At 31.1% G+C, this 26,958-nt stretch overlaps 5 protein-coding genes across 6 annotated transcripts; 4 read left to right on the top strand and 1 right to left on the bottom strand.

The window, feature by feature from the left end:
• The first annotated feature begins 489 nt into the window (after positions 1-489).
• On the top strand, positions 490-4,025 carry LOC100648633 (RNA-binding protein 28). Of its 2 annotated transcripts, none has more exons than XM_012309382.3 (11): positions 490-523; positions 863-1,008; positions 1,083-1,251; positions 1,341-1,633; positions 1,703-2,034; positions 2,139-2,475; positions 2,547-2,715; positions 2,818-3,035; positions 3,127-3,276; positions 3,365-3,730; positions 3,811-4,025. In XM_012309382.3, exons 1-11 carry the CDS (start codon positions 505-507, stop codon positions 3,925-3,927), a joined length of 2,316 nt encoding a protein of 771 aa, XP_012164772.2. In that variant the 5' UTR covers positions 490-504; the 3' UTR covers positions 3,928-4,025. The 2 variants fall into 2 exon arrangements, with proteins under 2 accessions (XP_012164772.2, XP_003396115.2); XM_003396067.4 differs by lacking the exon at positions 490-523 and adding an exon at positions 593-782.
• Positions 4,026-4,396: 371 nt separating this feature from the next.
• LOC100646342 (probable cytochrome P450 301a1, mitochondrial) lies at positions 4,397-11,669 on the top strand. Its single transcript, XM_048406778.1, has 11 exons — positions 4,397-4,744; positions 5,451-5,656; positions 5,827-6,073; positions 8,143-8,259; positions 8,613-8,689; positions 8,797-8,992; positions 9,075-9,234; positions 9,367-9,536; positions 9,947-10,025; positions 10,161-10,358; positions 11,410-11,669. The coding sequence occupies exons 2-11, from the start codon at positions 5,458-5,460 to the stop codon at positions 11,515-11,517; spliced, it is 1,551 nt and encodes a 516-aa protein (XP_048262735.1). The 5' UTR covers positions 4,397-4,744; positions 5,451-5,457; the 3' UTR covers positions 11,518-11,669.
• Positions 11,345-17,085, bottom strand: LOC100645445 (probable cytochrome P450 301a1, mitochondrial). Its single transcript, XM_012309381.3, has 12 exons — positions 16,581-17,085; positions 15,621-15,694; positions 14,540-14,921; positions 13,585-13,701; positions 13,261-13,337; positions 12,977-13,178; positions 12,731-12,893; positions 12,482-12,651; positions 12,301-12,379; positions 11,812-12,015; positions 11,571-11,721; positions 11,345-11,488 (listed from the first exon to the last, which is right to left on the bottom strand). The coding sequence occupies exons 1-11, from the start codon at positions 16,589-16,591 to the stop codon at positions 11,614-11,616; spliced, it is 1,587 nt and encodes a 528-aa protein (XP_012164771.1). The 5' UTR covers positions 16,592-17,085; the 3' UTR covers positions 11,345-11,488; positions 11,571-11,613.
• Positions 17,086-18,968: 1,883 nt separating this feature from the next.
• Positions 18,969-23,557, top strand: LOC105665839 (nucleolar protein dao-5). Its single transcript, XM_020863358.2, has 3 exons — positions 18,969-19,275; positions 19,784-19,982; positions 20,125-23,557. Exons 1-3 carry the CDS (start codon positions 19,225-19,227, stop codon positions 22,197-22,199), a joined length of 2,325 nt encoding a protein of 774 aa, XP_020719017.2. The 5' UTR covers positions 18,969-19,224; the 3' UTR covers positions 22,200-23,557.
• A 1,112-nt stretch (positions 23,558-24,669) lies between these two features.
• On the top strand, positions 24,670-26,936 carry LOC100644366. The gene is made up of 2 exons (XM_003396032.4): positions 24,670-26,134; positions 26,238-26,936. Exons 1-2 carry the CDS (start codon positions 25,058-25,060, stop codon positions 26,448-26,450), a joined length of 1,290 nt encoding a protein of 429 aa, XP_003396080.2. The 5' UTR covers positions 24,670-25,057; the 3' UTR covers positions 26,451-26,936.
• The last annotated feature ends 22 nt before the right edge of the window (positions 26,937-26,958 follow it).

Below are 26,958 nucleotides of genomic sequence, written 5' to 3'. Positions count from 1 at the left end.
AAACAATCACGTCATTTGATTCATCACTTATAATTTATAGGTGGGTAAAGACTGGCAAGTTTGTAATTAAAAGTTGTGGTTTTTCATTTTATTTCAAAATATATATTGGTAATTTGCAATTTCATATATGTATATGCATATGTTATGATGATTTCGTAATGATACTTATATTTGATTAGTAGAATGTCCGTTTACTATTCCAGAATTTATTATACAATTTAAAATATTGGCTCATGTAATTTTGTTGATTTTTATATCTCCAAACACCTACGTAAAAATCGCAAATAATATTTAAGAACCTTATTATAAACTATCCAATTACGTTACTTTATTGTGAGAAAGTTGACAACTTCATGGTTTCTTTTGAATATTTTATTGGAGTTTGAAGTTGATTTTATATCGTTTCATATATTAGTTGAATAAATGAACACGATTGATTATTTAATACTAACTTAAAAAGCTACTTTTGTAAATTTTAAATAAATATTATACGTAGCTTGTTCAATGAATCTGATCAAGGAAGGTAAGGAAATTCATGTGATCAATATCTAGGGGAAACATAGGAAACCCTAGTATTTAATTTATTTGGAGCCAGTTTAAGCTTTCAAATATGAAAGTTCTATCCGCACATGTGTTGCATATAACCTAATAAATAAATAAGTAAAAAAAATTATTACATTATTACGGTGAACATTTTATGTTTTAAAGAATTTTATATATTGGGCATTTTAATATAAAAATTTTACTAATTTGGAAATAGACATTCAAAATGCGGAATACTAGTATGTGATGTATATGTTAAATTATTAATAGAATTATCATTAAACAGATGTTTAATTAATCTCTATTCTAAATGAAATAGGCTATAGAACTGGGAAAAAGAAACTTTCCTGGATATGTAGGAAAAAGATAAAATCACAGAAATCAAAGAAACCGACACAAGAGATAGATGACAATACAGATGAAAATAAGAAACCTAGGATTATTGTTCGCAATATACCATTTAAGGTTAGTGCACTTTTCAATATTAAATAAGAAATATATTTCTATATTAGCAAATTCATATTTATTTATATCATTAGACAACTCCAGAAGATGTGAAAAAATTGTATGAACCATTCGGAGAAATATTAGAAATAAATTTTCCAAAACGGACAGATGGTTCCCCAGTTGGATGTTGTTTTATTCAATTTAAACAGCTAAAAGATGCCTCAAAAGCAATATTTAGTACAAATAAAAAGGAATTTCTTGGTATTGTTCTATTAAGAAATAAAAATTACCAATATTGATAATTTAAGTAATAATTTGTTGACAATAATATGTTAAAAACATATTTTTAGGTAGAATAATAAGTAGTAGTTGGGCTGTTTCAAGATCAAAATACTGTGAAAAGTTGAAAAAAGAATCAGAAAAAGCAGAAAATTTGGATAATGAACATGGTACAAGTGAGGATACAGAGAGAAGTCAAGATAAAAAACATGAAAATAAACAAATGAAACAGGATGAAGATGAAGAAGAAGATCCATCTAAACAGGAAACATTATTACAAATAAAAAGGGAAAGGAGAAGATTGCTCAAGGACAAAAATAGAAAAAAGAGAGCAAGAATTGTAATAAGAAATTTATCATTTCAGGTAAGATAATGGTTAAAATTTACATTAGTTTTTCCTTTAAAAGATTTGTATTTTTCATCATAATTGTAGGCAACTGAAGAAGACTTGAAAAAACATTTTTCTCCATATGGGTCAGTAGAAGAAATCAGAATTTTGAAGAGAAGTGATGGCAAAAATATAGGATGTGCATTTTTACAATTTGAGCATGTACAAAGTGCAGCTAAAGCTATACATTATACAAATTTACAACCACTTCTAAATAGACCCATTATAGTTGATTGGGCAGTATCTAAAAACAAATTTGTACAAAATAATTCTGAAAATAAACAGGAAGATAAAGTTAGAGTAAAGGTGGAAGAAGAAAGTGACATAGAAGATACAGATAATACAAAACAATTAAATTTAAACGGAGAGCTAGAGGGGTGAGTAAATTTATAATTTTAAAGAAAGGATATGTAATTTTGTATTTTAAATACTGTTTTAAAAGTATATAACTAAGATGTAACTAAACAAAATGTAATTGCAGTGAGGATGAAAATTTCGATATTGTCACAGAAAATGTTGAATTTGATAATGATTGTTTAGATGAAGTAGAAACAGACAATGAAAATGAAGTATCTGGAAACAATGAAGAAAATGAAGATGAAGAACAAGGAAAGATAGATGTAAAAGAAACAAAACCACGTTTCAAATCTCATGATGTTTCTGAAGGAAAAACCATATTTCTAAAAAACGTACCATTTTCGATAAAAAATGATGAGTTGAAGAAATATATGGAACGATATGGACCTATTTGTTATGCTCTCGTATGCATAGATCCATTAACTGAATTTTCAAGAGGTACAGCATTTGTTAAATTTAAGGTAAATTTTTATGAAGTATATTCTATCCTTTTCATAACAGAATTTACATTTTCATAAAGATTCGATTATAGAATGTTGAAGATGCTGAAAAATGTTTATCAGCAGGGAATGAACTGCAAATGGAAGATCAAATACTTGAAGCACACAGAGCATTGGATAGAAATGAAATCGAAAACAAGGCAAATTCAAAACAATACAAACAAAAGGATTCTAGGAATTTATATCTTGTAAAAGAAGGAGGTATATATTATATAAAATAAAAAAAGAAAGGGAGAAATTTCTTTTAGTAATAATTTTGTATAATATTAGAGATTAACTGATAAGTGAATTTTAATTTTTTAGTTGTATTAGCTGGAAGTTCAGCTGCAGTTGGAGTTTCAGCGACAGATATGTCAAAACGGTTGCAAATAGAACGGTGGAAATCACAGATATTGCGAAATTTAAATATGTTCGTGTCCAGAGTACGACTTGTTGTTCATAATTTACCAGCTACATTAAATGATGATAAATTCAGAAAAATCCTTGAACGTCATAGTCCTCCTACAGCAGTTATAAGAGAGGTATTTATTAGGTTACATAATTCCAACTTGAATATTTAATATTGAATAAACTTATGTTAGAAAATTAATTTTTTAAGTTAATTTTATATAGGCACGTATTATGCGAGATCCGAAAAATGTGGATCTGAAGGGAGTGTGGAAATCGAAAGAATATGGATTCGTTTCGTTTACAAAACACGAAGATGCACTTGAGACTTTGAGAAGTGTGAATAATAATCCAAATATATTCACTCCTAAAAGGGTACATAATATATAAATAACATTAATAATATAAATATAATTTTTCTTTAAATTATTCTGTTACATATCTCATATTTTTATTTATTTAGAGACCAATTGTATCCTTCTCAATAGAAAACCGAGTAATGGTGAATGCCAAACAAAAGAGACTTCAAAAAAGTCGCGAAAATAATCCTCTTTGGTCAGGAAACAAAGTTAAAACGGAAGGAGAAGTTACAAACCAAGAAGTTCCAGCGAAACGACTAAAAACTGAAAATGAAGACAAGTTTAACATAAAACCGTATACCGGAATGGTTGGAAAACCTGGTGAAAATAAATTACGGTCAAAACACAATTTAAAAATTCAAGCAATGGTGCATAGTCAAGCAGTAAAAAAAGAGAAAAAGATCAAAAAGTCTTCTAAAAAATTAGAAATAAAAAGGAAGCAAAAAATTGCAGATAGAAATGAAGTTAAAGTAAGCGTTTTTTAAATCTATAAAGCTGAAGATTACATAACAATTATTTATATTTTCTAATTGAGACTTTTTCTTTACAGCCAAGACAAAGAACGAAAGTAAACCACGATGATGTGAATTTGGAGAAACTTGTAAATAAATACAAAGACAAATTAAAATCGTTAGAATTGAAAAAATCTAAATGGTACGAATCATAGAATTTAATTGCTACAATAGGAATTTTACAATAAGAAATTGTACTGAATAGCTAATTTCTGTATACACATTATAAAGAAAAATAAAACGGCAAAACGTTGTAAGGTTTTTATTGTAAAACTACCTTTATACATCTTTAAAATAATCTTCTTAACAAATAAATATTATGGCATTTTAATTTAATCCATGTGAGATTGTACAAAATAGTAAAACATTTAGAATTCCCGCCATTCACGTGATGCATTAGAATTCTCCCAATAAGTGATGCCCAAATCGTTTTCAACCAATAGCATTGTCCTACAAAATAGAAAGGATCCAGTTCAAAGATTATGTCTTCTAGTAGTTGGAAAGAATATTAAAGTCCATTCTAAAATTCATATTATATAAAATATGTATAATATAACGTAAAATTATTATGTATACATATTACGTGAAATATGTAAATACCATTTTGATTAAAATAAAATGAATTGCTCTTATTTCAATCTTAACTACATCTTGAGAAAATTTAGAGATGACTAAAGTCCTTGAGAAATGTTTGATACTTGCTCAGATCTCTTGAGGAATAAAAGGGCTGGCTAAGCACTCGTCTCGATCGAAAGTGTTTCCATTCAAAAGTAGTTCATCAAGCGTGATGCGTGCCTATATAAAGTAAAATGTTGAAAAATGTCGAAATCAGTGATGGTGATAATATGATTCATTTCAAATAAAGTCGTGTAATTTCAAATTGTGGATAGAGTAGATAGAAATTGACATAGTAAATGTGCGTGAAATAAAAATTCAATTTTATACGTTGTGAAGAATTATATCTTTATTCTGGTAGGCATCAATTAAATTTTATTTAAAATATAGGATAAAGAAATTATTCAATATGAGCTGTTACTTTTAAGAAATTTTTGAATTTAACATTTGGAATCTCTATTCAGCATTACTGTATACAAGGAAGGGAATTCCAATATACATGTACAATCAAGATTAATATTAAAACGATCAAAATCTAATTTATTGTTTTTTTATAGAAATTTTATAAATTTACAACGATGTACTTTTAGAAAAAATATTAAAAAGGATAGAACAGTTTGCTTTGATTTTTCATATTGATACCTATACAGATTGAATTGACTGAAATCGCCAGAGTTATCTCGATAGGGATACTCCGTTACAATTAGCTGATTGATAGTAAAAAATATATATTTTACAAGTCCTTCGAAATCTTACATCTTTTTATCATAATGCCTCTTAAAAAATTCATTCTTATTTGAGATATTTCATAAATTACGAGACACGTTGTATTTCGTGAAACGACTTCCGCGAACGATTCTGGTAAATAGCACAAAACAATTACGCCGCATGGTTTCACTTGGAAGGGCTACTGTGGTTTTCACAATGCAATTCGTTTGTTATGGAAAAGAAATCACGCATAGTTTTTGCGTTTCATTATTTATTAATTTATCACGTAAAGAAACTAACAGCAGTCCGCAAAATTTTAATGTAAAAATTCTACTATAATTTTTCTACGTTACAGACTAAAGATGAGTATCTTGAATCGCAAGTTTATCGAATTTGTAAGATGTACCATTGAATCATCGAGTACTATTATTAGAACTATAGAAACTTTCACAACAGAAATTGGAGAGCAAGATTGGTCGAGGTGTCGTCCTTATACCGAAATTCCTGGTCCCAAACCAATTCCCTTCTTGGGTAATACGTGGCGATTTATACCATATATAGGTATACACCGATTTATCATAAGTAGATTAAATAATATTCGGAAAATATGATAGGAGAACACCGAGATACAATTTCGGCCGTGTTGTACAACTATAGCACTACAAACTTATTTAAACTAGTGCTAAGACGATTTCTATGTATTCTAAACGTACAAGATGCGTTCGTTTCAGGTAACTTCGAGATCCAGGCGGTGGATCAAGTATCGAAGAGATTATATAAAGAGTATGGAGATATTGTGAAAATAGAAGGTCTGTTAGGTAGACCGGATATGGTTTTCATCTACGATGCGAACGAAATCGAGCGTATCTTTCGGCAAGAAGAGAGGATGCCATATAGACCTTCGATGCCGTCGTTAAATTATTACAAACACGTGCTTAGAAAGGAGTTCTTCAGAAATAATGCCGGTGTAATCGCTGTGTAAGCACTGCATCATTTTTTTGTATATGTATTGACTAATTATTATTTGTTTAATTAATTATTAATTATTATTAAATACGAAGCGTTTATCGGAACGGTTGTATTTTAGATACACATCGTTATAGGACCATTTATAGCAACGCTCTGTGTTCTAATGGAAAATGTAATGCAAAACAATCTTAAGAATTTCTTCGATACTACATTTAGCAAAAATATTTATATAATTTTTTTTCACGAATAAAGACTTCAAAATGACGAGTTTCGTTAAAATTTGTCAATGGTACTTTTACTTAATGGTACTTTTGAAATATCATAAATAGTATCTCTACTACGAGATAGCGGCATAATATTATGAAATATAATGGAATAATTCAATACTAGAAGTTGAGTAAAAGTGCGCTATATTTACACTCATCTATGAGTTCGCACAACTTCATCATGTATGCAAACCTCATTAAGTACCATAATGGTCAAATATTGAAATTACAGATCTTCTAATGGTAGTGTTTACACTTTTGGTTAGCAAACCATTGTGATCGCAAATATTTGCTACGCATATTGGATTTATACTAAAGCGTTGCGCTTTTGGGAAAGTGCTAACTAGACATTACTATGCTTTTGTTTCTGTACACGCTTCAACTCTGTGAGCTTCCATCACTCTTTATTATTTATGTGCCAATTACTTCAATGACAAGATTCATCCATCTTAAATAAATGTTATGAAAATACAATGCAATAAGCATTCATCCATCTAACTCGTACATTATAGATATTCGTGTGAAAAAGTCACAACATAAATAGAAACGGAAACCGGAGGAAAATTAGGACAAGAGTCTAAAGATGGGTGGTTTTAAGTGTTACGCATACTGTACAAGACATATTACTTGCTAGAAAGTAAATCTTGCGCAATCGGATATTGATGCACGTTATGTTATCATTTTCCGCGTGACAACATATTTTGCAATTACATTTAATGTGACCTCTTTTCCTAATATTCGCGTGACAACACACGCACGTACACATGGTAATGTCTTAATTTGTAATTATCTCACTCACCTGGATATTCTTGTGTAACAACACTTCACTTTCCTAAAATTATATTATAAAATTATAAAATTACTATAAAATTATATTGGATTCACAAATTAAATATTTAGTGGAAGAAATGTAGTGAAATTAAATATGTATTAAATACAAGGATGGGAAACATCGAAGGATCGAAAGTCACTTAGTTATTTATAGATTGACATATTCAACTTCTTCGTAATATTTCTATTTTTGTATTTTACATACTTGTTACAACCAGTTTCCAAATTTTTAACATTCGTTTTATTCATTATGTATGCACGATCTTTTCGATAAAGACTAGAATAAAGTAGACTAAAGACTAAAGTAGTAAGAGTTAAGTAGACTAAATGCCATGGTCACAATTTATTTTAATTATGTAAATATTTTTCCATATAACAGACAGATTGACTTTCTCGTTTATTAGTGACTTTATCGAAGTCATTCCAAATATCTATTAAATTTCTCAATGTCGACTTACGAGAAATAGAGCAGAACCTTGAAGACTTCGTTACTGTAGATTCTCTTTTCACCTCGGTTTCATTGAACTATATTTGATGATTAGTAAACACGACAATATCGATTATTACGGATCATAAACGGATAAATTAATTCAGAATGATGTAATGAGATTTGCAATCTCTTTCATATTTATTGTAAATATTCATGAACTATGTACATAAATTATGTACATAATTTATTATGCTAAATACGCGGTGTAAAATACACAATAAAAAAATGTCATTAAACAACACAAACATTTAAATTATATCTTTTTATAATTTATTTAATAATATTCAATATTTTGTTAAGTTATAAATAATTTTTACAATAATAATTCTTTTGCATTCCTAATAGTTTAAAAAACAGTTACATGTATACATTACAAATGTGTTCGTTATCTAATTTTTTTCCGTTTATTTTCTTCTCATTCAAATTTTGTAAATTGAAGAAAGGAAAGTGGTTGACGGCGACAAAAATAGTAATGAAAGTGATTGTTGCAGGCATGGTGAGAGCTGGTACAATTTCCGGAGCAAGGTGCAACAAGTAATGCTACAACCACGAACAGCAAGAATGTACATTAGCGCTATAGAGGAAGCGAGTCTAGCATTTCTTCGCAGGTTCGCTGGCAAACAATCATCTTGATAGCACACGTGCACCTTACCTTTCACTTTTTCCTGTTGTGCCTGTTTTCGTTCAGATATAATGTACCAGATACTCTAGAAAATTCGTCATTGTTTATCCGGCTGTATCTTCTATATTAAGACAGATTGTATAGGTTGTGTCTATATTAGTTAGCTTGTCTGATCCTACACAATAATATGTTAAAATACTCTATTATGATAATTATTAGAAAATACAACCCTATTGTAATGATAATTTAGAAAATATTTTAATAGTAAATGTACAAAGAACCACACGAGTATCTATAATATGCTGGATATTGAGGTAATTTTAGAATTTTTACTTTTAGAATTAGAAGAATACGGGATGAGGATGACGAGGTGCCTGATGATTTTCTGAATGAAATACACAAATGGTCACTAGAATGTGAGTAATAAATGGATTATGCTGATGATTTCAAACGTTCAAGTTTAATCTTTATTTAAATAAACTTTCACGTTACCGAGAATGCTTTTAGCACCTTTTTTTTATAGCCATTGCCCGTGTTGCATTGGACGTTCGATTGGGTTGTTTGGATGATGATGCTAATGTTAAAACTCAGCAATTAATTGACGCAGTTACAATATTCTTTAAGAATGTCGGAGTCTTAGAATTAAAGATTCCATTCTGGAAATTATTCAATACACCTACGTGGCTGCAATATGTGAACGCTCTTGACACCATAGTAAAGTAAATTTCAATAAAGTATAATTACAAAACGACTAAATTAAAAAATATGCAAAATATAAATGAAAAATATCCTTATGTCCAGTATAACGTCTGAATACACGATGGCCGCTCTTTCAAGGATAAAAGAAATAGAGAAATCTGATAAGGAACAGTCCCTTCTGCAAAGAATATTGGCTCTTGAAAATGATACTAAGTTGGCTACTGTCCTTTCTCTTGATCTATTTTTAGTTGGTATTGATACAGTGAGTAGCTCAATAAAAATTGGAATTTACTACTTTTAAATATCAAAGTCGCGAAACACAAACACTATTTATGTATTTTATTAACGTAAGCACGCAATATTAAATTTCTAAATCCTTAAATTTTGTTTTAAGACTTCCAATGCGGTAGCATCAACTTTGTATCAATTAGCTTTGCATACTGACAAGCAAAATCTCGTCTATGAGGAAGTCTGTAACGTATTACCAGATAAAGACATGGAGCTTGAAGGGAAGCATTTGGATAAACTGAAATACTTAAAGGCCTGCATTAAGGAAACTCTTAGGTTTGTGTGACAACCGTTAATCCTTTAGGGTCTTAATTCTTAGCCTTCTCAAGAACTCAAGTCAAGTTGCTTTTAAACCAGAAACAACAACTTTCACATCGAAGTATTTAAACCGATTGTATTAGGACATCCCATAAGTTCGTTCCGTTTTTCGAGCGGTTATATATGTTAAGATTGTTTACATACCTTTCAGTTTCATGAAAAAATGTAATCCCCCTCTCGTTGTACAACTTCTTCCCATTTTTCAAGTGCATTGGTCCCTTATCGTCGTATGTTTATAAATCGACACATGAAATGTATACGCAAAAGTCGGCACGAACTTATGGGATGACCTAATAATATGTTAATAAAAATACTATATAAAGAAATACTATATTAATTTTTAACGAAAGAATAATTGTTTTCACTAGGATGTATCCGGTGGTTATTGGTAATGGACGATGTATGACCAAGGACACAATAATCAGAGGATATCGTGTACCAAAAGGCGTAAGAAAGAATTCTTCCTCAATTTAATTTTATTGTATTAATTTTAGCATAATTACTAGTCAAAATTTCATTATACGATTACGATTTATTACGATTTATTACGATTATAATATAAATAAAAATTGGTTAACACAGGTACAAGTAGTTTTCCAACATTACGTAATAAGTAATCTTGAGAAGTACTTTCCACGTAGCGAGGAATTCCTTCCAGAGAGATGGTTGCAAAGTGACGGTGTGTACCACAAATTCGCATCGCTTCCTTTCGGTTATGGAAGAAGAATGTGTCTCGGTCGACGTTTCGCTGAACTTGAGATGCTCGTTGTTATTAGTAAGGTAATGATTAATACTTAATTATTTTATTACATATTTAAAAGCACAAGTTTTTTGTTATGGTTAAGAATATAAATAAAATATAAATAATAGAGCTTCTGAATTATACAAAAGAAAACAACAGAAGATAGAAAATAAGTGCCTCTTAATCTTGTAGTTTTGTTACCATAGATTGGCTTTGACTATAGCCTCCAGATAACTTAGTTTGTTAATTATCACAGTGAATTCCCATAGACAATGAACATTCACCTCAGCAGCTGAATCTTCGTTTCATTGTGAAGATACAATGTCTCTCTTTAGACTGTCATTAATTTGCCATACAAGTCTCACAGTAATTTGAACCGTTACCAGGATATACGAAACATGCTCATAATCTTCTTTTCGTTGATTCTTTTGTTGCTTTGTTCCTTTATTAACTTAACATTTATAATATTCTCAGGAATAGGCAAGTATGTAGTATGTAACTCTTTACACAAAAAATACTTAAAAGCAGTTATTACATTTTGCATCATCAATTATCGTTTATACAGACATGCAACTTCCTCTGTAGATATTAAATAGTAATAATTTCACACATCATTTCAGATTTGTAATCTCCTTCATGGTTGGTTAAAGAAATATTATAAATATAGAACTGAATGGATATTATAATGTATGTTCACCTGGATTTGATCTATGATAAATTATTCCATTAATTTTACGGCTCCTATAAGTTTTATTATCTTTCACTTGACGATCCGACAAGAGAGAAAGTGACAATAAAACAAAATTGCTTGCTTTAAATGTCGTAACAAATATGGTCTTTTGAATTGGGGATTTTCCTGTATTTTATTACACTAGCTTGCAATTTTCCCTCCAAGCAATTAGGTAGAAGATAACTGGGGAAATACTAAATTGCTCTCTGCTATTTCGATAAACTTTTTTGATTTTTTGGGAAAGTACTGTGACGTTTATACTTTATTATATGTATATAAATAAGAAGGCACAAATTTGTTTGCATTATAATCAAAAATAATAATTTATTGCGTTAATATATAGTAATTTTTTGTTTCAGATTTTGCAACGTTACAAAATAGAGTATCATCACGAGAAATTGGAGTATTACATCAATCCTATGTACACGCCCAAAGGATCTTTAAATTTAAAATTTATTGACAGATAATGATTTTTAAATGTATGTACAAACGATATGTTTTTTTCTTTATTTTTTATTACCTTTATTGCTGTAAAATCAAAAGGATATTGTTCTAGATGATCACTATCTCTGAAGCACTTTGAATTTGAGTTCACCATCGGGGGCGTACATAAATGTAACCTTGTATTTAAGTGGTTTATGATGGTATTCCAATTTGTAAGATCTTATCAGCTGAAAGTGAATAAAAGAAATAGTATAATTTATATATATATTATACGACAGCAACTTTTTATAAAAGTGGAAAACATTTTTTGTACGTACTTTGGCAAGCAGAACTTGTATTTCTAAATCGGCAAATCTTCTTCCTAGACACATACGTGCGCCATGACCATAAGGCAATGATGCAAAAGGGTGTAAAGTTTCGTTAGAAGATTCTTTTAGCCACCGCTTTGGCTTAAACGTTTTTGCATCTGTTACATATTGTTTCATATTTCCCGTTACCACAGTTGGGAACACGACTTGCACCTACAATAAGATAGTTATGACGCCAATATGTTAGAATAAAGTGCACGGTAGACGTATCGCTATTATAAAATTTGCGCTATATATCTGTATAATAAAGTATATAACGTAACATACACGAAGAACCCCGATGGGGGTAACCATCCACATGCTACGTATTTTATTTTATTTTTTTTAATCAAACAAGTTAAAACATTTTACCAAATGTCCTACTGGACAAATTGTAAAATTAAAACAAATAAATAAATAAAAAATATATCTGTATATGTACTGTAAACCTGTACTGACCCCCTTTGGTACTCTATAGCCGCAAATTGTGGTGTTATTTTGTAATGTTCTACCATTTCCAATCACTGTAGAATATACTCTAAAACAAATAAGATATTTTTGTAACGAGAAATTATAAAGTATTCTTCTAGTGCTACATTTATTCATGCAATTTAGGTGCTCGTGAAGCGATTAATTATACCGGAAAACTTCACGAATAAAAGCTTTCATATAAATAGCTTTATCGAGATGACTCGTAGTAAGAGGTACAGATGGATCAGGAAGAATTTCTATAAGTTCCTGATAAATTTTTTCCTGTTCCTCCGGTCTAGTTGCCAGTTGATACAATATTGAACAAACAGCCATTGAAATCTATAATACGACATTAATATTAATATTCTGTATATTAAATATTCCGTAATATAAGAAAAAAGTACTCGTTTTTACGTACGGTATCTATTCCAACCAAAATTAAATCTAAGGCCAGAATATAAGCCATTTTAGGGTCACTTTCTTTGGCTAAAATTCTTTCCACCAAAGACAAATCAAACTCGTCAACAGATTTTTTTGTTTTCAGTCTCTCCATTGCTGCATCGATGTATTTCATACATACTCTGGTGAACGGACAAATTTTATTTAAGAATCGGTTATAATTCTTATTACATTTAAGCGAAAGTAACAGTAAAATTTCACTTACTCGATGAAGTAATCCATGTTTCGTACGTATCGTGACCACAGAGGGGTAGGTACGTATCTCCAGTAAGGAGCTTTCAATTCAAGCACTGCTACGTTCCTCAAAGCAAATTTGGCCGCATCGATAATCTTTTGAGGCTCCGAATCCGGTGTCAGATTACCTGATAAGCATCCTAATCTCACGTCAAGGGCGACGCGACCTATACCTGTACAATTAAATAAAACGATTAACTTTTAATTTCATAAGATTAAAATTATAGACGTATAAGCAACAATTTTTATACCAACATTCTAGAGCCCATTTGTGTATTTCGTTATCAAAGTCTGCTGGCAATTCGTCATCTTCTCCTTTAATCTCCTGAATTCTGAAAATAATCATCAATCACGTCTTTGTGCGATTCTGTAAGTCGTGTTGTATCTTAAATTTTTTTATAAAACATCTCTACTTCTTTTTTTATCTTTATATATCTGTTTATTTACTTCTATCTATCCAAATTAAACAGAATGTCGAGAGCTTTCGCTTATAAATTCGACAATTCGATAATCTTCAGCAATTAAATTAATTTAAAATTGAAAATGAAAATGGAAATTTTTATGAGAATGTAAACTCACCTTTGTATGAAGTCAGATGTAACCATCTCAATAGGCGTTATGTATTTCCTCACCGTCTGCGGTTGGAGAACAGGTTTCTGGACTCTCGTACGAAATTCTCTCCATGGCTCACCGTGTCTGCAAAGAAGTGTAAACATTTTATTATGTCATCCGTTATCGACGCGTTACCTCATTCCGTCTACGCGTAGTGTTTTATGAATGGTTTCAAGGTCAAGGAAAACCACTCGTGGTTAGCAAAAAGTTGACATAAAATTTAATTATAAGCAGGCAATGTTGGTATAGTTCAAACAGTGATCATGCTAATGCTAATGCGCTTTTTAGAACGCGCAATGCATAAGCATACTTCTCCTTTAGTATCAGAGTCCGTTGAACAATACATATAACTTGTTAATTATTCAGAAATTTCTTTAATAACGAAATTAACAGTTGATCGTATGCGTATCAATTTTAATCAAGTTTTAGTTCGTTGTTTTTCCCCTGTACTATAAACAGCAGGTATTAAAGACAAAAGATTCCTAGGTGTATACGTTATTATGTATAAAATATTGGTAATCCAAGTGACGACTTTCTCAGTTAACAAATTAATGGTCACAGCATCTATTTTACGATCTATCATTTACGACGTATAATGTTAATATTTGAGTTGTGGCCATTTAAGCGAATAGTACTGCAGGTGGGCGAGAGAAGACCATAATTACAATAGATGCGATTGACGAATGAAACACCTGAAATACGAAATGCATACAATATAACTGCTCTCATAAGAACCAATGTACGTCTTTTGTTGCACCAGAGATGCATCCGTTGTAACCATAGTTTTAATGAACTTCTTATTTTTCAAATCATCATTGTTATCCAAGCAGATTTCGTGATATAGAGCACTACTTGAGTACTAATAATGGAGAGACCGCTCTACTTTGTCATCATCACATCCTATAATATCATGTCTACGTACACTCCAACGACACCAGGAAGACTTCCAAAAAAATCTTTCCTCACGACGCTCTTATAATGCACCAGACATGGCATAGATGGCCTAAATGGAGTCGGTCCTTCCTGTCTATAAATCTTCTCGATCTCGTCAGCGTCGTAAACGAACAACAGATCCGGTCGACCTATTAAACCAGTCAAACGAACGATCTTCCCGTACTCATCGTAGAATATCTGTGACAATTTCGCCACGTCTGATATTTGGTATTGGCCGATTACTGGAAATAATCGCCAAGTATTTCCCAAAATTGGTACCGGCTTTGGTCCTGGTATGTCTTCATATGGCTTCGCTTCAATCGTTGCATCGTGATCGACCGTCCATTCCTTTGTCGTCGAGGTCACTGCACCTGTACGAATGCATGGAACTGGACAATGAAGAGTCTGGATGCACTTTGAATTCGATATGAAGGTCGAACGCACTGCCAATCTATTTCGAAGGCCTTTAAGGAAATTAAACGAACTACGTTTTGTACGAAGATAATAAAAATATTTAAAGAATTGTTGCTAAAATTGTTCTTCACACTTTAACTAATATTATTATATTATATTATATTATATCATAATATAATAATAATTTTCTGAGAAAATCTTATTCTAAATTCATTATTGGATAAATTATATGGAATAAAAGATATTCTATTTTTTTATTATAACAAGACATAAAGAATCATTCTTAATACTGATCACATTGAATCCATTTCGAAAGTAAGTATTAAGAGACCTTGGGCGTGACATTTACACAACCTTGAATTCGGTTGAATTCATAAATGAGTTTTCACAAACAGACAGGCATGAGATTTCATTTGTACTGCTAGAAAAGAAAATTGCAAGCTATATTTCAAGTGAAAATATTCTATCATCAATGCCGAGTAACTTTCATAAAAAAATTCTTTCATTTATTAATCTATTCAGAAGAAATTGCGTGACATGATTTAAAAGCTGAAGTCTGTATCTCGTGCTTTACGCTGAACGCCTTTCAATGAAGATGATATGATAATGATATTCAAATGAATGTAAGAAAGTAATTTGTTACGTTATTTTCTTACCTGTACATAAAATTCTTCGAAGGTCGCTTTGTGATTGTAAGAGCTGGCGTATCAATAATAGCTGTCGTGTCATTCTATTAATCCAAATAAAGATATGATCACTTTATTACATATATATATATTTATCGTATATTACTACTTTATTATATCGTAAATAATATCATATACTTTTGTAGAAAAAGTTAATAATCGTTATTTGATAGTAATAATGATTCGAGTAATAAAAAAAATATACTTTTACATGTTGCATTAATGTTACTCCCCACGCATACCAAAAGAAAGGAAATCAATTTCTTCGCCTGTCTCCATACTATATATTAAAGGAAACCCGCTTTCACTCTCATGTCTCGTGGCCTCTAGCTTACCCTTTTTATGATTACAACACTATAATTCTATATAATTATTTTAAAATGGTGGATGTTCTAAACATTATTTCTTCCCAAATACGTCGAAATATGTTATAGATTATATTCTAAAACAAGTAAAAATATATAAAGTGAAATTATTAAATAACTACGATAAAATACTAATAAGGATTAAACAGTAACACGCTGAAAATTAAGTTATTCGTTATTATTCATTTATCAAAGCATTTGACATGTTTCACACAATAATTATAAGATCTATTTTCGTCTTTCAAAATTTCCCATATATAGAAAGTTCAGCGATTTTATAAGTTCATTGAAGCTTAAATATTGTCCTTTTCGCATTCCCCTTTTCCATACAATTTCTCGATAAAGTTTCAAACAACCTCTATTATGTGTAACATTTATTTTTTTTATTTATACCCATGGAAATCTTGATAAAGTTTTGCGAGAAAAAAGTAGAACACTTTGTATATATATTTGACATGTTTCATTTTATTACACTCTATATATACATATAGGACTGACAACAACGCAGGTACATAATGACTGTTCCGAGGATACCTGCAGTTATAACCGTAAATAATATTCTTACCTGAAATTCATCGAAAACGTCTTTTGTTCCTTCTAGCTTGATTGGTCCCGTTATGGCACGAGGTAGACTTCACCATTAATAATACTGACAAATCACATCGGATTATATTGTCATCCTAAGCGATCTTTAACAATACGAAGGTATTACTATGTTATATTAAATCTTCTTTAACACTTGTCGTTTAAAGAAAAAATAATAATTGTTTCTTTCCTTTTGATAGATAGGACGCCACGGTTTGCACGAGATCGTGGTGGAATGCTCGGAATACTCTTCGTAAAACGAGACTACAGTGTCCAACCGAAGTGAACTCCCCACTTTGAAATCTCCCTCCATTACTTAACGGTTTGAATTCGCTGCTACGGTGGAGGCACCACTACGATACCCGAGGAGAATGCATTGTCGTCACTTTCGCGTTTAATTCGCGTGGTAATCAAGGAAATGTTAGAAAGTTTAATAAGGACTGTATAATAATATAGCGCTTTTTGAACTCTTTGTCAACTTTTCTTCAACTATAATTATATGATATGTAACAATTACAAAAACAATAGAAATACAACTGATCTTGACGAAAAATCGTTGATTATTACCCATCTTTTATATTCGAGAAGATGTTACGGACATTTACGATAACACGCATCGACTGTGATTGCATCAAACTTTAATTAAACAATTATGCAACAGGTTATTGCCCTCGATAATTCTTTGCACTCGTAATTATCAATTATCTTCTAAACATTATGAACTTTCTCAACAAGTTTCACTTGTTATCACTTTTTTGTAGGTTATCTTAAACAAGGTTGTAAGGCATGTGAGTTATATGCACATGCAAATGTACGTAAGCATTTTTCAACGGAGGTGAACATTATAATTTTAATTAGATGTTTCAACAGTTATTATCTTCGACTAGTTCACTGTTGCACGCAAATCGTTCTCGTTACATATAATTAGAATAACATGTATAATGTTTGCGAAAATGCAAAAAATGATATTTTATGAATATGTTTATGTATACAAATGTTTATTTAACGTAGCTGAAGTATATAGCAACGAATATTGATTTTAGCGCTGAACAGTAAATTTACAGCGACAATGAGTACAGGATAATTTATGGAAAGGAACAGGTATACATCTTCAGCAATTTATTACATTCTGCACCGTTGACTATTTTATTGTTGGCAACGCATTAGGCGACCGTACTTACGCTATTATCCTAAGTTCTTCTTCCTTGTCCTGCAACATCTGCATTTTACGAATAGTTAGTTAAATACCCGCCATAAATAGTGAAACTCATTTAATTCCGTTCTAAACATATAAAAAAAACTGTTAATTTTTTTTACTATACCATATTTCATTTATTTAGCTTACTATACATATATATTTACTATGCTATACATACTATATATACTATACATATATATATATATATACATTTATTTAGCTTACTATATATATGTATATATAGTAACTTTATTTAATGTAGCGAATATCCTTAATTAAAATTATAAATAATAACGACGATGAAAACATTGCGTGGAAATTTAATTATTCCGTCTTTAAAATTTTTTCAAACAATTTATATTACTTCAAATAATGAGATCAAAGTACGAACACTGTCTATATCTCAAAAGACTTTTTAAGCTTTTCTTACTTTTAAGTAGTTTCAGTTTTAAGACTTTAAAAGACTTCCCGCGCAATATCAGAAAATAAACACATTGTGACCCGCACGATTTTGCATATATATATACGTTACATATAGCCTCGGTCCTCATACAGCAGTCAAAGGTACTTGATAAACGAGTAACGAGTATTTTCAAGAAATTTTCAAGAATTTGTTACACAATCCTGTCGATTATTATTTTCATTTTCCGTATCACCGTATACGTCCGATGATACTATATTCGTAAAATATTCATCGCCACGTTCAACAAATTTCAGCTTCATATCGTAATTTATACAATAACTAAAACTCAACTTATCGAAGACGTTTATCGCAGTTGACGATGCTCGATACAACTGAAAACTTTGTAAACAAGAAGAGTGAATTGACGCTTCATAAACAGAAGATTCGCGATTCACGCCCTCAGACGTTCACGCTTGGTAAACAAAAGCCAGAAATTAGGGTTTTCGATCTAAAAAGTTTTAAGAGAAATTTCGAAGCGGCTTACTATAACTTAAAATTTTTCAGGAAAAGTACCCCATGTCCAAGGGAAAACGATTAAACCTTTTCATTATGGCTACCATAAACCTTAACAAAACCAGATAAAAGTGCGGTATAAAATTTGTCAGCAGGCTAGTTCAAAATACAATCGAATCTCTCAAGTAAGCTAGAATAAAACCTCTCGAGGTAATTTCGTAACTTTTCATTTGCAGGTATGGGGTCTCTAAGCACCCTTCAATTTCTAAAGGATTCCTAAGGATTCCTAAAAGCTGCAAACAACTGTACTTGAAAATAGGAATTTACGTCTAGTATTCGTCTTGTTCCAGAAGTGGGGGATTTAGATCCAGTTGACTATATTAAGGAGCCCACAGAGGGTTGACATGTCATTTGCGGGAAAGTGCGTTAGAAGATTGGTTTTCCGTTCTCGTCCTTTCGATTTTTGGGTGATTTTTACTTGTTCGTTTTGGTGATAATTGTTAATTGGAAATGGCAGTGGAGTGGATTAGAAATAATATGTTGTTTTTCAACAATGACCGTGTAAGTTGATTTTATGAATTTGAATCTGTGATTGCAAATTTCTTCTTTTTCAAGTGGTTTTCTTATTCGAAATGTACTATTTGTTATAATTTGTAACTGACATTCTGTGATTTACTTTGACCTCGAACAGACTATCGAATATACGTGATACAACCGAAGAAAAATTACTTAACTAATCTATGTATTATGATTTTAACGAACTTTTGAAAATGTATAACTTTAATTAATTAATAATCAAATTTTGTTCAGTTTCGTTGAATAAATTTCTCAAAATCCACTTGTCTCCCTTAGCCCTTTACTTTGCAATTTTCTTTTGTATTTCATGCATTCAATACGTTGATTATCGTTACTCCTTTGCCACAGAGTATCAATTGTATTATCAATTAGTTTGCAATCAGTAATATTAGAACGTCGAAGAATTTTACGTATACATGATTTTTATTACAGAATTAAGTTTTATTTGATCTGAATATTTTAATAATTTTTGTTTCTTATTTTCTTTTAATAGAATAGGCAATTGACGGAAACCGAATTGAAAGTTCAGCGGTCTTTTCAAAAACTTTCCATACCAGATTGTCATTTAAAGAAACGTTCGAATCCACCAAAGATATTAAACGTCATGCCGATTGAATATCGTCTATCATCATGGAAGAATCCTACTTCTAGAAGAAACTGTACATCAAATTCATCGTCTTCCGATTCGATAGGTATTTGTTAATGTTCGATTCTTATGAAAATGTAGAGATAACAAATGACAGATTTTTGAATTGTAAATCATGGTCCTTTTTTTAAAGAAGTATGTCAGTTATGTTGACTGTGTTATATTAACAATATAACTTTGAATTTCAGATATATCTTTACATGCGAAGGAAAATGTACACGAGAACGCTAAGAAAGTGGCATCGCCTATAACATCCTTCAAGAAGAAAATATTTTGTCAGCAAATGTTACCAGAAACCGAACACACGAGATCCTCGACGAAGTCTTCTTCACCCAAGGAAGAAATATTGGACGTGAACATTCCAATAATAAAGTTCCCTAGAAAAATTTCCAAAACTTTTCCTAAAATATCGCCTTCTAGAAAAATCCAGAACATAAATCTCGTTCTCCCACCCGGTCCGAAGATTGAATTTCCAGAAGACTTCGAAGACATGTGTAATGACGACTATAACGGTGACGATAATAGAGAGACGTTTGTTTTAAAGGAACGACCATTTAACGTTGAAAGGACTACTAAGATTGAAGATTTAAGAAACATCGATGTGATAATAGACAAAAGAAGAGAGAATAGACAAACGAATGTTAGCTTTCAAGCTTCCCAAGCTGTGACAACTCCTTTAAATACGCCAGATGTGGAGCCAAAACTTTTCAAATATCATGCCAAATCTACTCCAAAATTCTCTCAAGCTTCCGAAGTTGTGACGACTCCTTTAAGTACGCCAGATGTAAAGCCAAAAATTTTCAAATATCATGCCAAATCTACTCCAAAATTCTCTCAAGCTTCCGAAGTTGTGACGACTCCTTTAAGTACGCCAGATGTAAAGCCAAAAATTTTCAAATATCATGCCAAATCTACTCCAAAATTCTCTCAAGCTTCCGAAGTTGTGACGACTCCTTTAAGTACGCCAGATGTAAAGCCAAAAATTTTCAAATATCATGCCAAATCTACTCCAAAATTCTCTCAAGCTTCCGAAGTTGTGACGACTCCTTTAAATACGCCAGATGTAGAGCCAAAATTTTTCAGATATCATGCCAAATCTACTCCAAAATTCTCTCAAGCTTCCGAAGTTGTGACGACTCCTTTAAGTACGCCAGATGTAGAGCCAAAATTTTTCAGATATCATGCCAAATCTACTCCAAAATTCTCTCAAGCTTCCAAAGTTATGACGACTCCTTTAAATGCACCAGATGTAAAGCTAAAATTCTTCAAACTTCGTGCCAATTCTACTCCAAAATTCTCTCAAGCTTCCGAAGTTGTGACGACTCCTTTAAATGCACCAGATGTAAAGCCAAAATTCTTCAAACTTCGTGCCAATTCTACTCCAAAATTCTCTCAAGCCCAGCTATTTTCATCTGCTATGATCGAAAATAATCAAAAAGAGAAGATTATTTCACCCAGCATACTGGAGAAATCTTTGATCTTCGAAAACAAGTCAATGAATGTGTCGAACAAGTCTGGGAATATTCGAAGATCTAAGAAGATATCTCCGAATCTTCTGGAAAAGACGTTTATCTTTGAAAAGAGTTCAACGCACAACAGTTTCCAAGAATCGAGTAACTCCACAAACTTAGAGCTTCCGTTACGGAGTAAACAAGTGAATCCCAAGAAGAATATGGTTCGAGAGATCGTCCGAAACTTAGATGAAAAAGAGAGAAAATCGTTGCAGCATCGTCATAGCCAAGATGATAAGAAAAAGTGCTTTGTGAAACAAATAGTGAATGCTTTGGAGAAGAGAAACATTTCTAGAATGAGAAGCCTACCACCAAGAAGTTCTATAAACGACGAAGACAGCCCCAGCGAATCGGAGACAAAATCCTACTTCACATCAAACTCCCCCAAGGATACGGATTACAGTGATTATGGTCGAAGATCGCCGACTCTGAGCAGCGACGACGATCAGACATTCAATTCTGAATACTTTAAAGAAGACACGTTGAAAGTCAAAGAGAAAGGTACTGGAGATGATTCTGTTTATTGGATATCCATACCTAGATGTACAGTACCAAGAAGTAGTTCTCTATTGAGCGTGGTCTCCAAATTGTCTAGCCATGGTCACTCTCCATGTATCAGTCCGATTAAAAGCCCGAATGAAATCGAATATTCAATACAAACAAGCTGGGGAGCTACTTACAAGACGAGCAACCCACTCTGCAAGAAATTGTTCCACGAGACCGTAGTGATAGATTCGGGATACTCTGATTAGAGTGGATCTTATCTTTCGACCATTGAGATTTTGCCATGGTAGGGAGTGCATCAAAAATTTCTGGTAAAAGCTTATTTACATTCAATAGTTATCAGAGAAAAATGTAGGACTCTTTACGAGTGATTAAGTCAGTAAAAGTCAAAGAGAGGAATTTGCGAATTATTTCATGATTCAATTTGACGTAAAATGTAATCTGATTGCCAGAGAATTTATTTCTAAAATCGCGGATATCTGGATATTTGCTTCGATACTTTCCAGATGATGCTGCCAGTGACTGGATATAACGAGTATCATATTTTTTGAGTATTCTGTAAATATAAAATAATAATATTGTAGTATAATAAAATTAGATATAGTATATGTATATAATAAAATTTAATGTATATGTATATGTAATAATAGGTATATTGAATATTATAAAGACTGGAAAGATCGAAGTTACATTGAGAATATTCATATTTTTGCGAACATTTTGTTACATTACACATGCGACAAATTGGCGGTAAATAATTTTCAAATTCATTGGAATTCAACTTTGATCTATTTTTCTTTCCTTTTTTATTGCAAACAAGTGATTGATCAAAATAATGTGATTTTATATTTGCCAATAGTATGAATGAAGTCTGAATATTGTAGGCATTCCGTGAAATTCAAATTTGCCTTCCTCTTTCAAGTCGAGCTCGAATCTCTTAGAATAACGAATTATTTTAATTATGAATTTTCAATCGTTTTACGCATATTATATGCATACTAAACTGTATTTCCTATATCTATCTAATATGGTCTAATATCTGAAAATGAAGTATTTGATTTTGATTGTTTTTTACCGATAAACTTAACTAGTTTTTTGTAGAAAAGTTATATTGCGAAGTGATGTTCTATCGATATTATTATCGAAATAATGCATCGATAGTATAGTAAACTAGTTTTATTTTACATTAAGTATACTTTTCAGTCTGACTAGAACAACGTTAGGACACAGTTGTGATGTTCAAAGCTGTAAACTATGCGAAACATAAGTGTATAAAGCGGATTTTAAGATATTGTTTCAATGTACGTGTTTGATGAAACATAGTATTGTTCATGTTGCATATACAATTTATTCATGTCTTCAATGAAAAATTCTTTCTCTGGCGATTCGAACAAATGCCAGGATACTCGGCGATAGTCACTGATCGCTATATAGAAATAAATTGTCTCGGCTAGTAGAAACTTATTTGGAAATTTTCTAGTGGAAAATTAGCTACAAAACAAAGAGAAGCTACAGAAAACTAGCTACAAAAATTTTTCTAATACTAGGTAATAGTTACGTATATAGACCACTTTTAACGTTCCTATATTGATACTTTTTTTTAACTTTTTCGCGTTAAAAAGATACCGGCAAAATTCTTTTCTAAAATTCAATCTAATTTTTTTTTCTTTGTAATGGCTACAAAATGATTATTTGCTAACGTATTTCAGAATCAATGGATTCATTATAATCCTGAATGCGACGAAATGTATGAATGAAAATTAAAACGCAATGGAATGTTTAATTATAAGATTGAATTTTAATACTGACTTATTTGCCATCCAGTAGATAGTGTCTACTATTGTAAAGTATAGTAATGCTTCATTAACGAAAAATTGTAGAGAGAATTCTTACAAAGTTCTAGTATTTCAGAATTCCGATATAATGGTAAAATTATTTTGTAAAATATTTCTTATGCGAAGTAAGTCAGCATCTTTGAAGCAATATTTGTTATAGTAGCATGATCATAATCTTTAAAAAAAAAAATACAAAATAATATCGTGATAGGTGATTTTTGTAAAAGTAGATTTGGAGAAATAAAGCAAAGAATATAAATTTGAACCTAAACAAAAATTATATAATCTTCAATATATATATATATATTTGAATTACATAAAGCAAATTCCCTTTTCTATAAATCGCTTTTACAGATCTATATTTTTTATAATTAATTACGCAAACGAATAATAATACGGCAGATAGTCGTAGAACGCTTGAAATTTCAAATCGACTATTTTTTATGTAACTCGAGTATGATGACATACAGAATTGCTATGAATAATTGATTGCAAAATTTAATACTTAGTCAATACTTAATCAAGATAATCTTTAAAATCTTGTACACAAATAATATAAGACAGAAATCATCCTTAAACTTTTACAGATACTCTTTTGAAATGATGTAAATTTTATTCTGTATGTACTTTATCACACAGCTAATAGTTTACAAACGATTTTATTTATTCTATATTACTATATATTTGCACTCTGTGTGTGTGTGTGTGTGTGTGTGTGTGTGTGCGTGCGTGCGTGTGCGTGCGTGTGCGTGCGCGCGCGCGCGTGTGTGCGCGTGTGCGTGTGCGTGCGCGCGTGCGTGTGTGCGTGTGTGCGTGTGTGTGTGCGTGTGTGTGTGCGTGCGTGTGTGCGTGCGTGCGTGCGTGCGTGCGTGCGTGCGTGCGTGCGTGTGTGTGTGTGTGTGTGTGTGTGTGTGTGTGTGTGTGTGTGTGTGTGTTCATTTTAAATAATGTATCATCCTCGTTTGATATTATGAAAGATTAAGAACAACATAAGAAGAACCTGAAAAAATTAATCTATTTCAAATGAAGTGTACAATACACAGACGTGTATGACCTTTACCATATTTATCACCTAACGGAATAACTAGCAACAAATTACAGACGTTGTCATTGCCGTTCTAAGTGTCGAGACACAAACATAATACATTTTGAATCCAAGAAGTGAAAAAGTATCAAAAATTTACAAACTATACTACTTGTGTACTTATTACCAAAGAGAAATTCCTTCCCTGTTATTACTTTGCATTTAAAGATAAAAACTAACGAAGAAGATGGCGCTACGGTCAGGAAGCAATCATTTGAAATCTACGTCAGATACTTCGGAAATAGTAAACAATGAGGGGAAATCGCAAAATAATTCTATTTCGATAGAAAATAAATACACAAGCTGTAATTTCCAAAATTTCAAAGTAAGAAAGAAATGTTTTAGGGAAAACTCATCTTGTGAGCCAAAAGAGGTGCAATCTGCGAATAATTCCCAAAACTTCGTGAGGAAAATAATTGCTTCCTTGGAAAGAAAAAACAAAGCTTGTACAGCAAACGGCGATTTTTTTACAAAATATAACAGAAGAAATGACTCGAATCTTAATTTTGATCATTCCTTCAATAGAAAAATTGAGATCTCTAACAAGATAAAAAATGAAATTCCAGTTTCAAATATAGAAACAAAAACAAGTAAAGTATCTTCGGAAGATGATAACGAGATACAGAATTCTCGACCAGAAACGCCCACCAGATATTACCTACCTGTATCTTCAAATATTGGAACGAGAAGAAAAGTTTCTCTAGAAATCTGTATTGAAAATAATAATTCTAAGAAATCGGTAGACGAAACTTTCAATAAGCAAGAGAATAATTTTAAAATAAATGAAAAACCAAATAAAAAATATTATAAAGAAGGTTATGTACACTGCAGTTCAAGAAATGACATCGAAGTCTGTAACCATGAAAGAAAAAAATTTTATGACTCTTCTTCGTTCGATCCTAATCGATATCGAGTTGAGTTACAAAATCGAACAGACACTTTAAATTCCTATTATTTAGAAAGCGACCAAAACGATCGTATAAAAAATACGTTAGAGAAAATATTTATACATTCGGAGAGGGAAGAGGGAAGTTTAAACGGAAGTACTTTCAGAAAAAGACTCAATAAAAGTAAGTCACTCAAAAATTTCTTTGTGTCCATGATAAAGTGGAAAAAGTCTAAAAGTAAGGAGAGACCTCGACGCTTTATGTCTTGTGATCATTTATTGGAGGACACAAAAATAATTGGTTCTAAAAATGATAAAATATTACCAAGAACTTCTTCATATCAAGCAATCGTTTTCCATCAAGAAAATTTTGAGCAGGTAAAACAATTAAATATATGTATCTTTTAATTAATTGAATAAATGTTTATTAAATTAAATTAAATTACATTTGATCTTTTAACAATATAATAAAAAATTACAGGTCAAACGTAACGCGACAATTCATCCCATTTATGGAGGGAAGAGAAATCAACAGCTTTTGGAAGTACTTGCAAAAAGAAATGAAGATCGTAAACGTCTTTTGATACATGGAAGCGTGGAAAATCTTGTAAAACCCTCCACAATCAAGGACATAGTAAAACATCTCGAAAATAGTAAAACGTTACAGCTTCCGCAAGAATCGCGAAAGTATTAATGACTATTCCAATGAAAGAAAATATTGACTGCAAAGGAAGAAGATGATATACTTATTCAATTTCATAACTTGTGACAAATATAACTTCTTTGTATGATAATAAAAACCAAATACCTTTTTAGGATGTTGACTCACACATGACATTGTGAAAAACTAGTAAATTTAATTTACTAATATTGAATGCTTAATTTTATCCTATATATTTAATATTTTAATTAAATAAATAATATCTTCAATAATTTATTGTATATGCGGCCGCTGTTTAGTTTTAATATCAAAAATATGCGTAAGAAATGTATATATTTATGGTAGATTTGAATTAAGTTTGAATTAAATTTGATTTAAATTGGAGTTCAGAATAGACAGAAAAATGTTAATGCCCAAGTTTAAAGTAGACTATTCTGAATTAAATAACATATATTCTATTCAACTTTATAAAACCTAAGCAATGTAAAAAGATTTAAAATAGAACGATCCTATAATTAATCTATTGACAACCACTGCTTAT

The sequence above is a fragment of the Bombus terrestris genome, chromosome 6 (genome assembly GCF_910591885.1).
Source record: "Bombus terrestris chromosome 6, iyBomTerr1.2, whole genome shotgun sequence".
NCBI lineage: Eukaryota > Metazoa > Arthropoda > Insecta > Hymenoptera > Apidae > Bombus > Bombus terrestris.
Note: the sequence above shows the minus strand (reverse complement) of the source record. Positions and strands in the feature narration are given on the sequence as shown.

Coding starts and splice junctions, on each gene's coding strand:
- LOC100645445 (XM_012309381.3), bottom strand. Junction 13,338..13,584: donor ACATCTGACTTCATACAAAG/GTGAGTTTACAT, acceptor GATTATTTTCAG/AATTCAGGAGATTAAAGGAG. Junction 12,894..12,976: donor AACATGGATTACTTCATCGA/GTAAGTGAAATT, acceptor TCCGTTCACCAG/AGTATGTATGAAATACATCG.
- LOC100644366 (XM_003396032.4), top strand. CDS start 25,058: ATGGCGCTACGGTCAGGAAGCAATCATTTGAAATCTACGTCAGATACT. Junction 26,135..26,237: donor ATCAAGAAAATTTTGAGCAG/GTAAAACAATTA, acceptor AAAAAATTACAG/GTCAAACGTAACGCGACAAT.
- LOC100648633 (XM_012309382.3), top strand. Junction 1,634..1,702: donor TAAGAAATTTATCATTTCAG/GTAAGATAATGG, acceptor TCATAATTGTAG/GCAACTGAAGAAGACTTGAA. Junction 3,036..3,126: donor CTACAGCAGTTATAAGAGAG/GTATTTATTAGG, acceptor AATTTTATATAG/GCACGTATTATGCGAGATCC.
- LOC105665839 (XM_020863358.2), top strand. CDS start 19,225: ATGGCAGTGGAGTGGATTAGAAATAATATGTTGTTTTTCAACAATGAC. Junction 19,276..19,783: donor TGTTTTTCAACAATGACCGT/GTAAGTTGATTT, acceptor TTCTTTTAATAG/AATAGGCAATTGACGGAAAC. Junction 19,983..20,124: donor ATCGTCTTCCGATTCGATAG/GTATTTGTTAAT, acceptor TTTGAATTTCAG/ATATATCTTTACATGCGAAG.
- LOC100646342 (XM_048406778.1), top strand. CDS start 5,458: ATGAGTATCTTGAATCGCAAGTTTATCGAATTTGTAAGATGTACCATT. Junction 8,260..8,612: donor AGTCTAGCATTTCTTCGCAG/GTTCGCTGGCAA, acceptor TTTTACTTTTAG/AATTAGAAGAATACGGGATG. Junction 10,359..11,409: donor TGCTCGTTGTTATTAGTAAG/GTAATGATTAAT, acceptor TTTTTGTTTCAG/ATTTTGCAACGTTACAAAAT.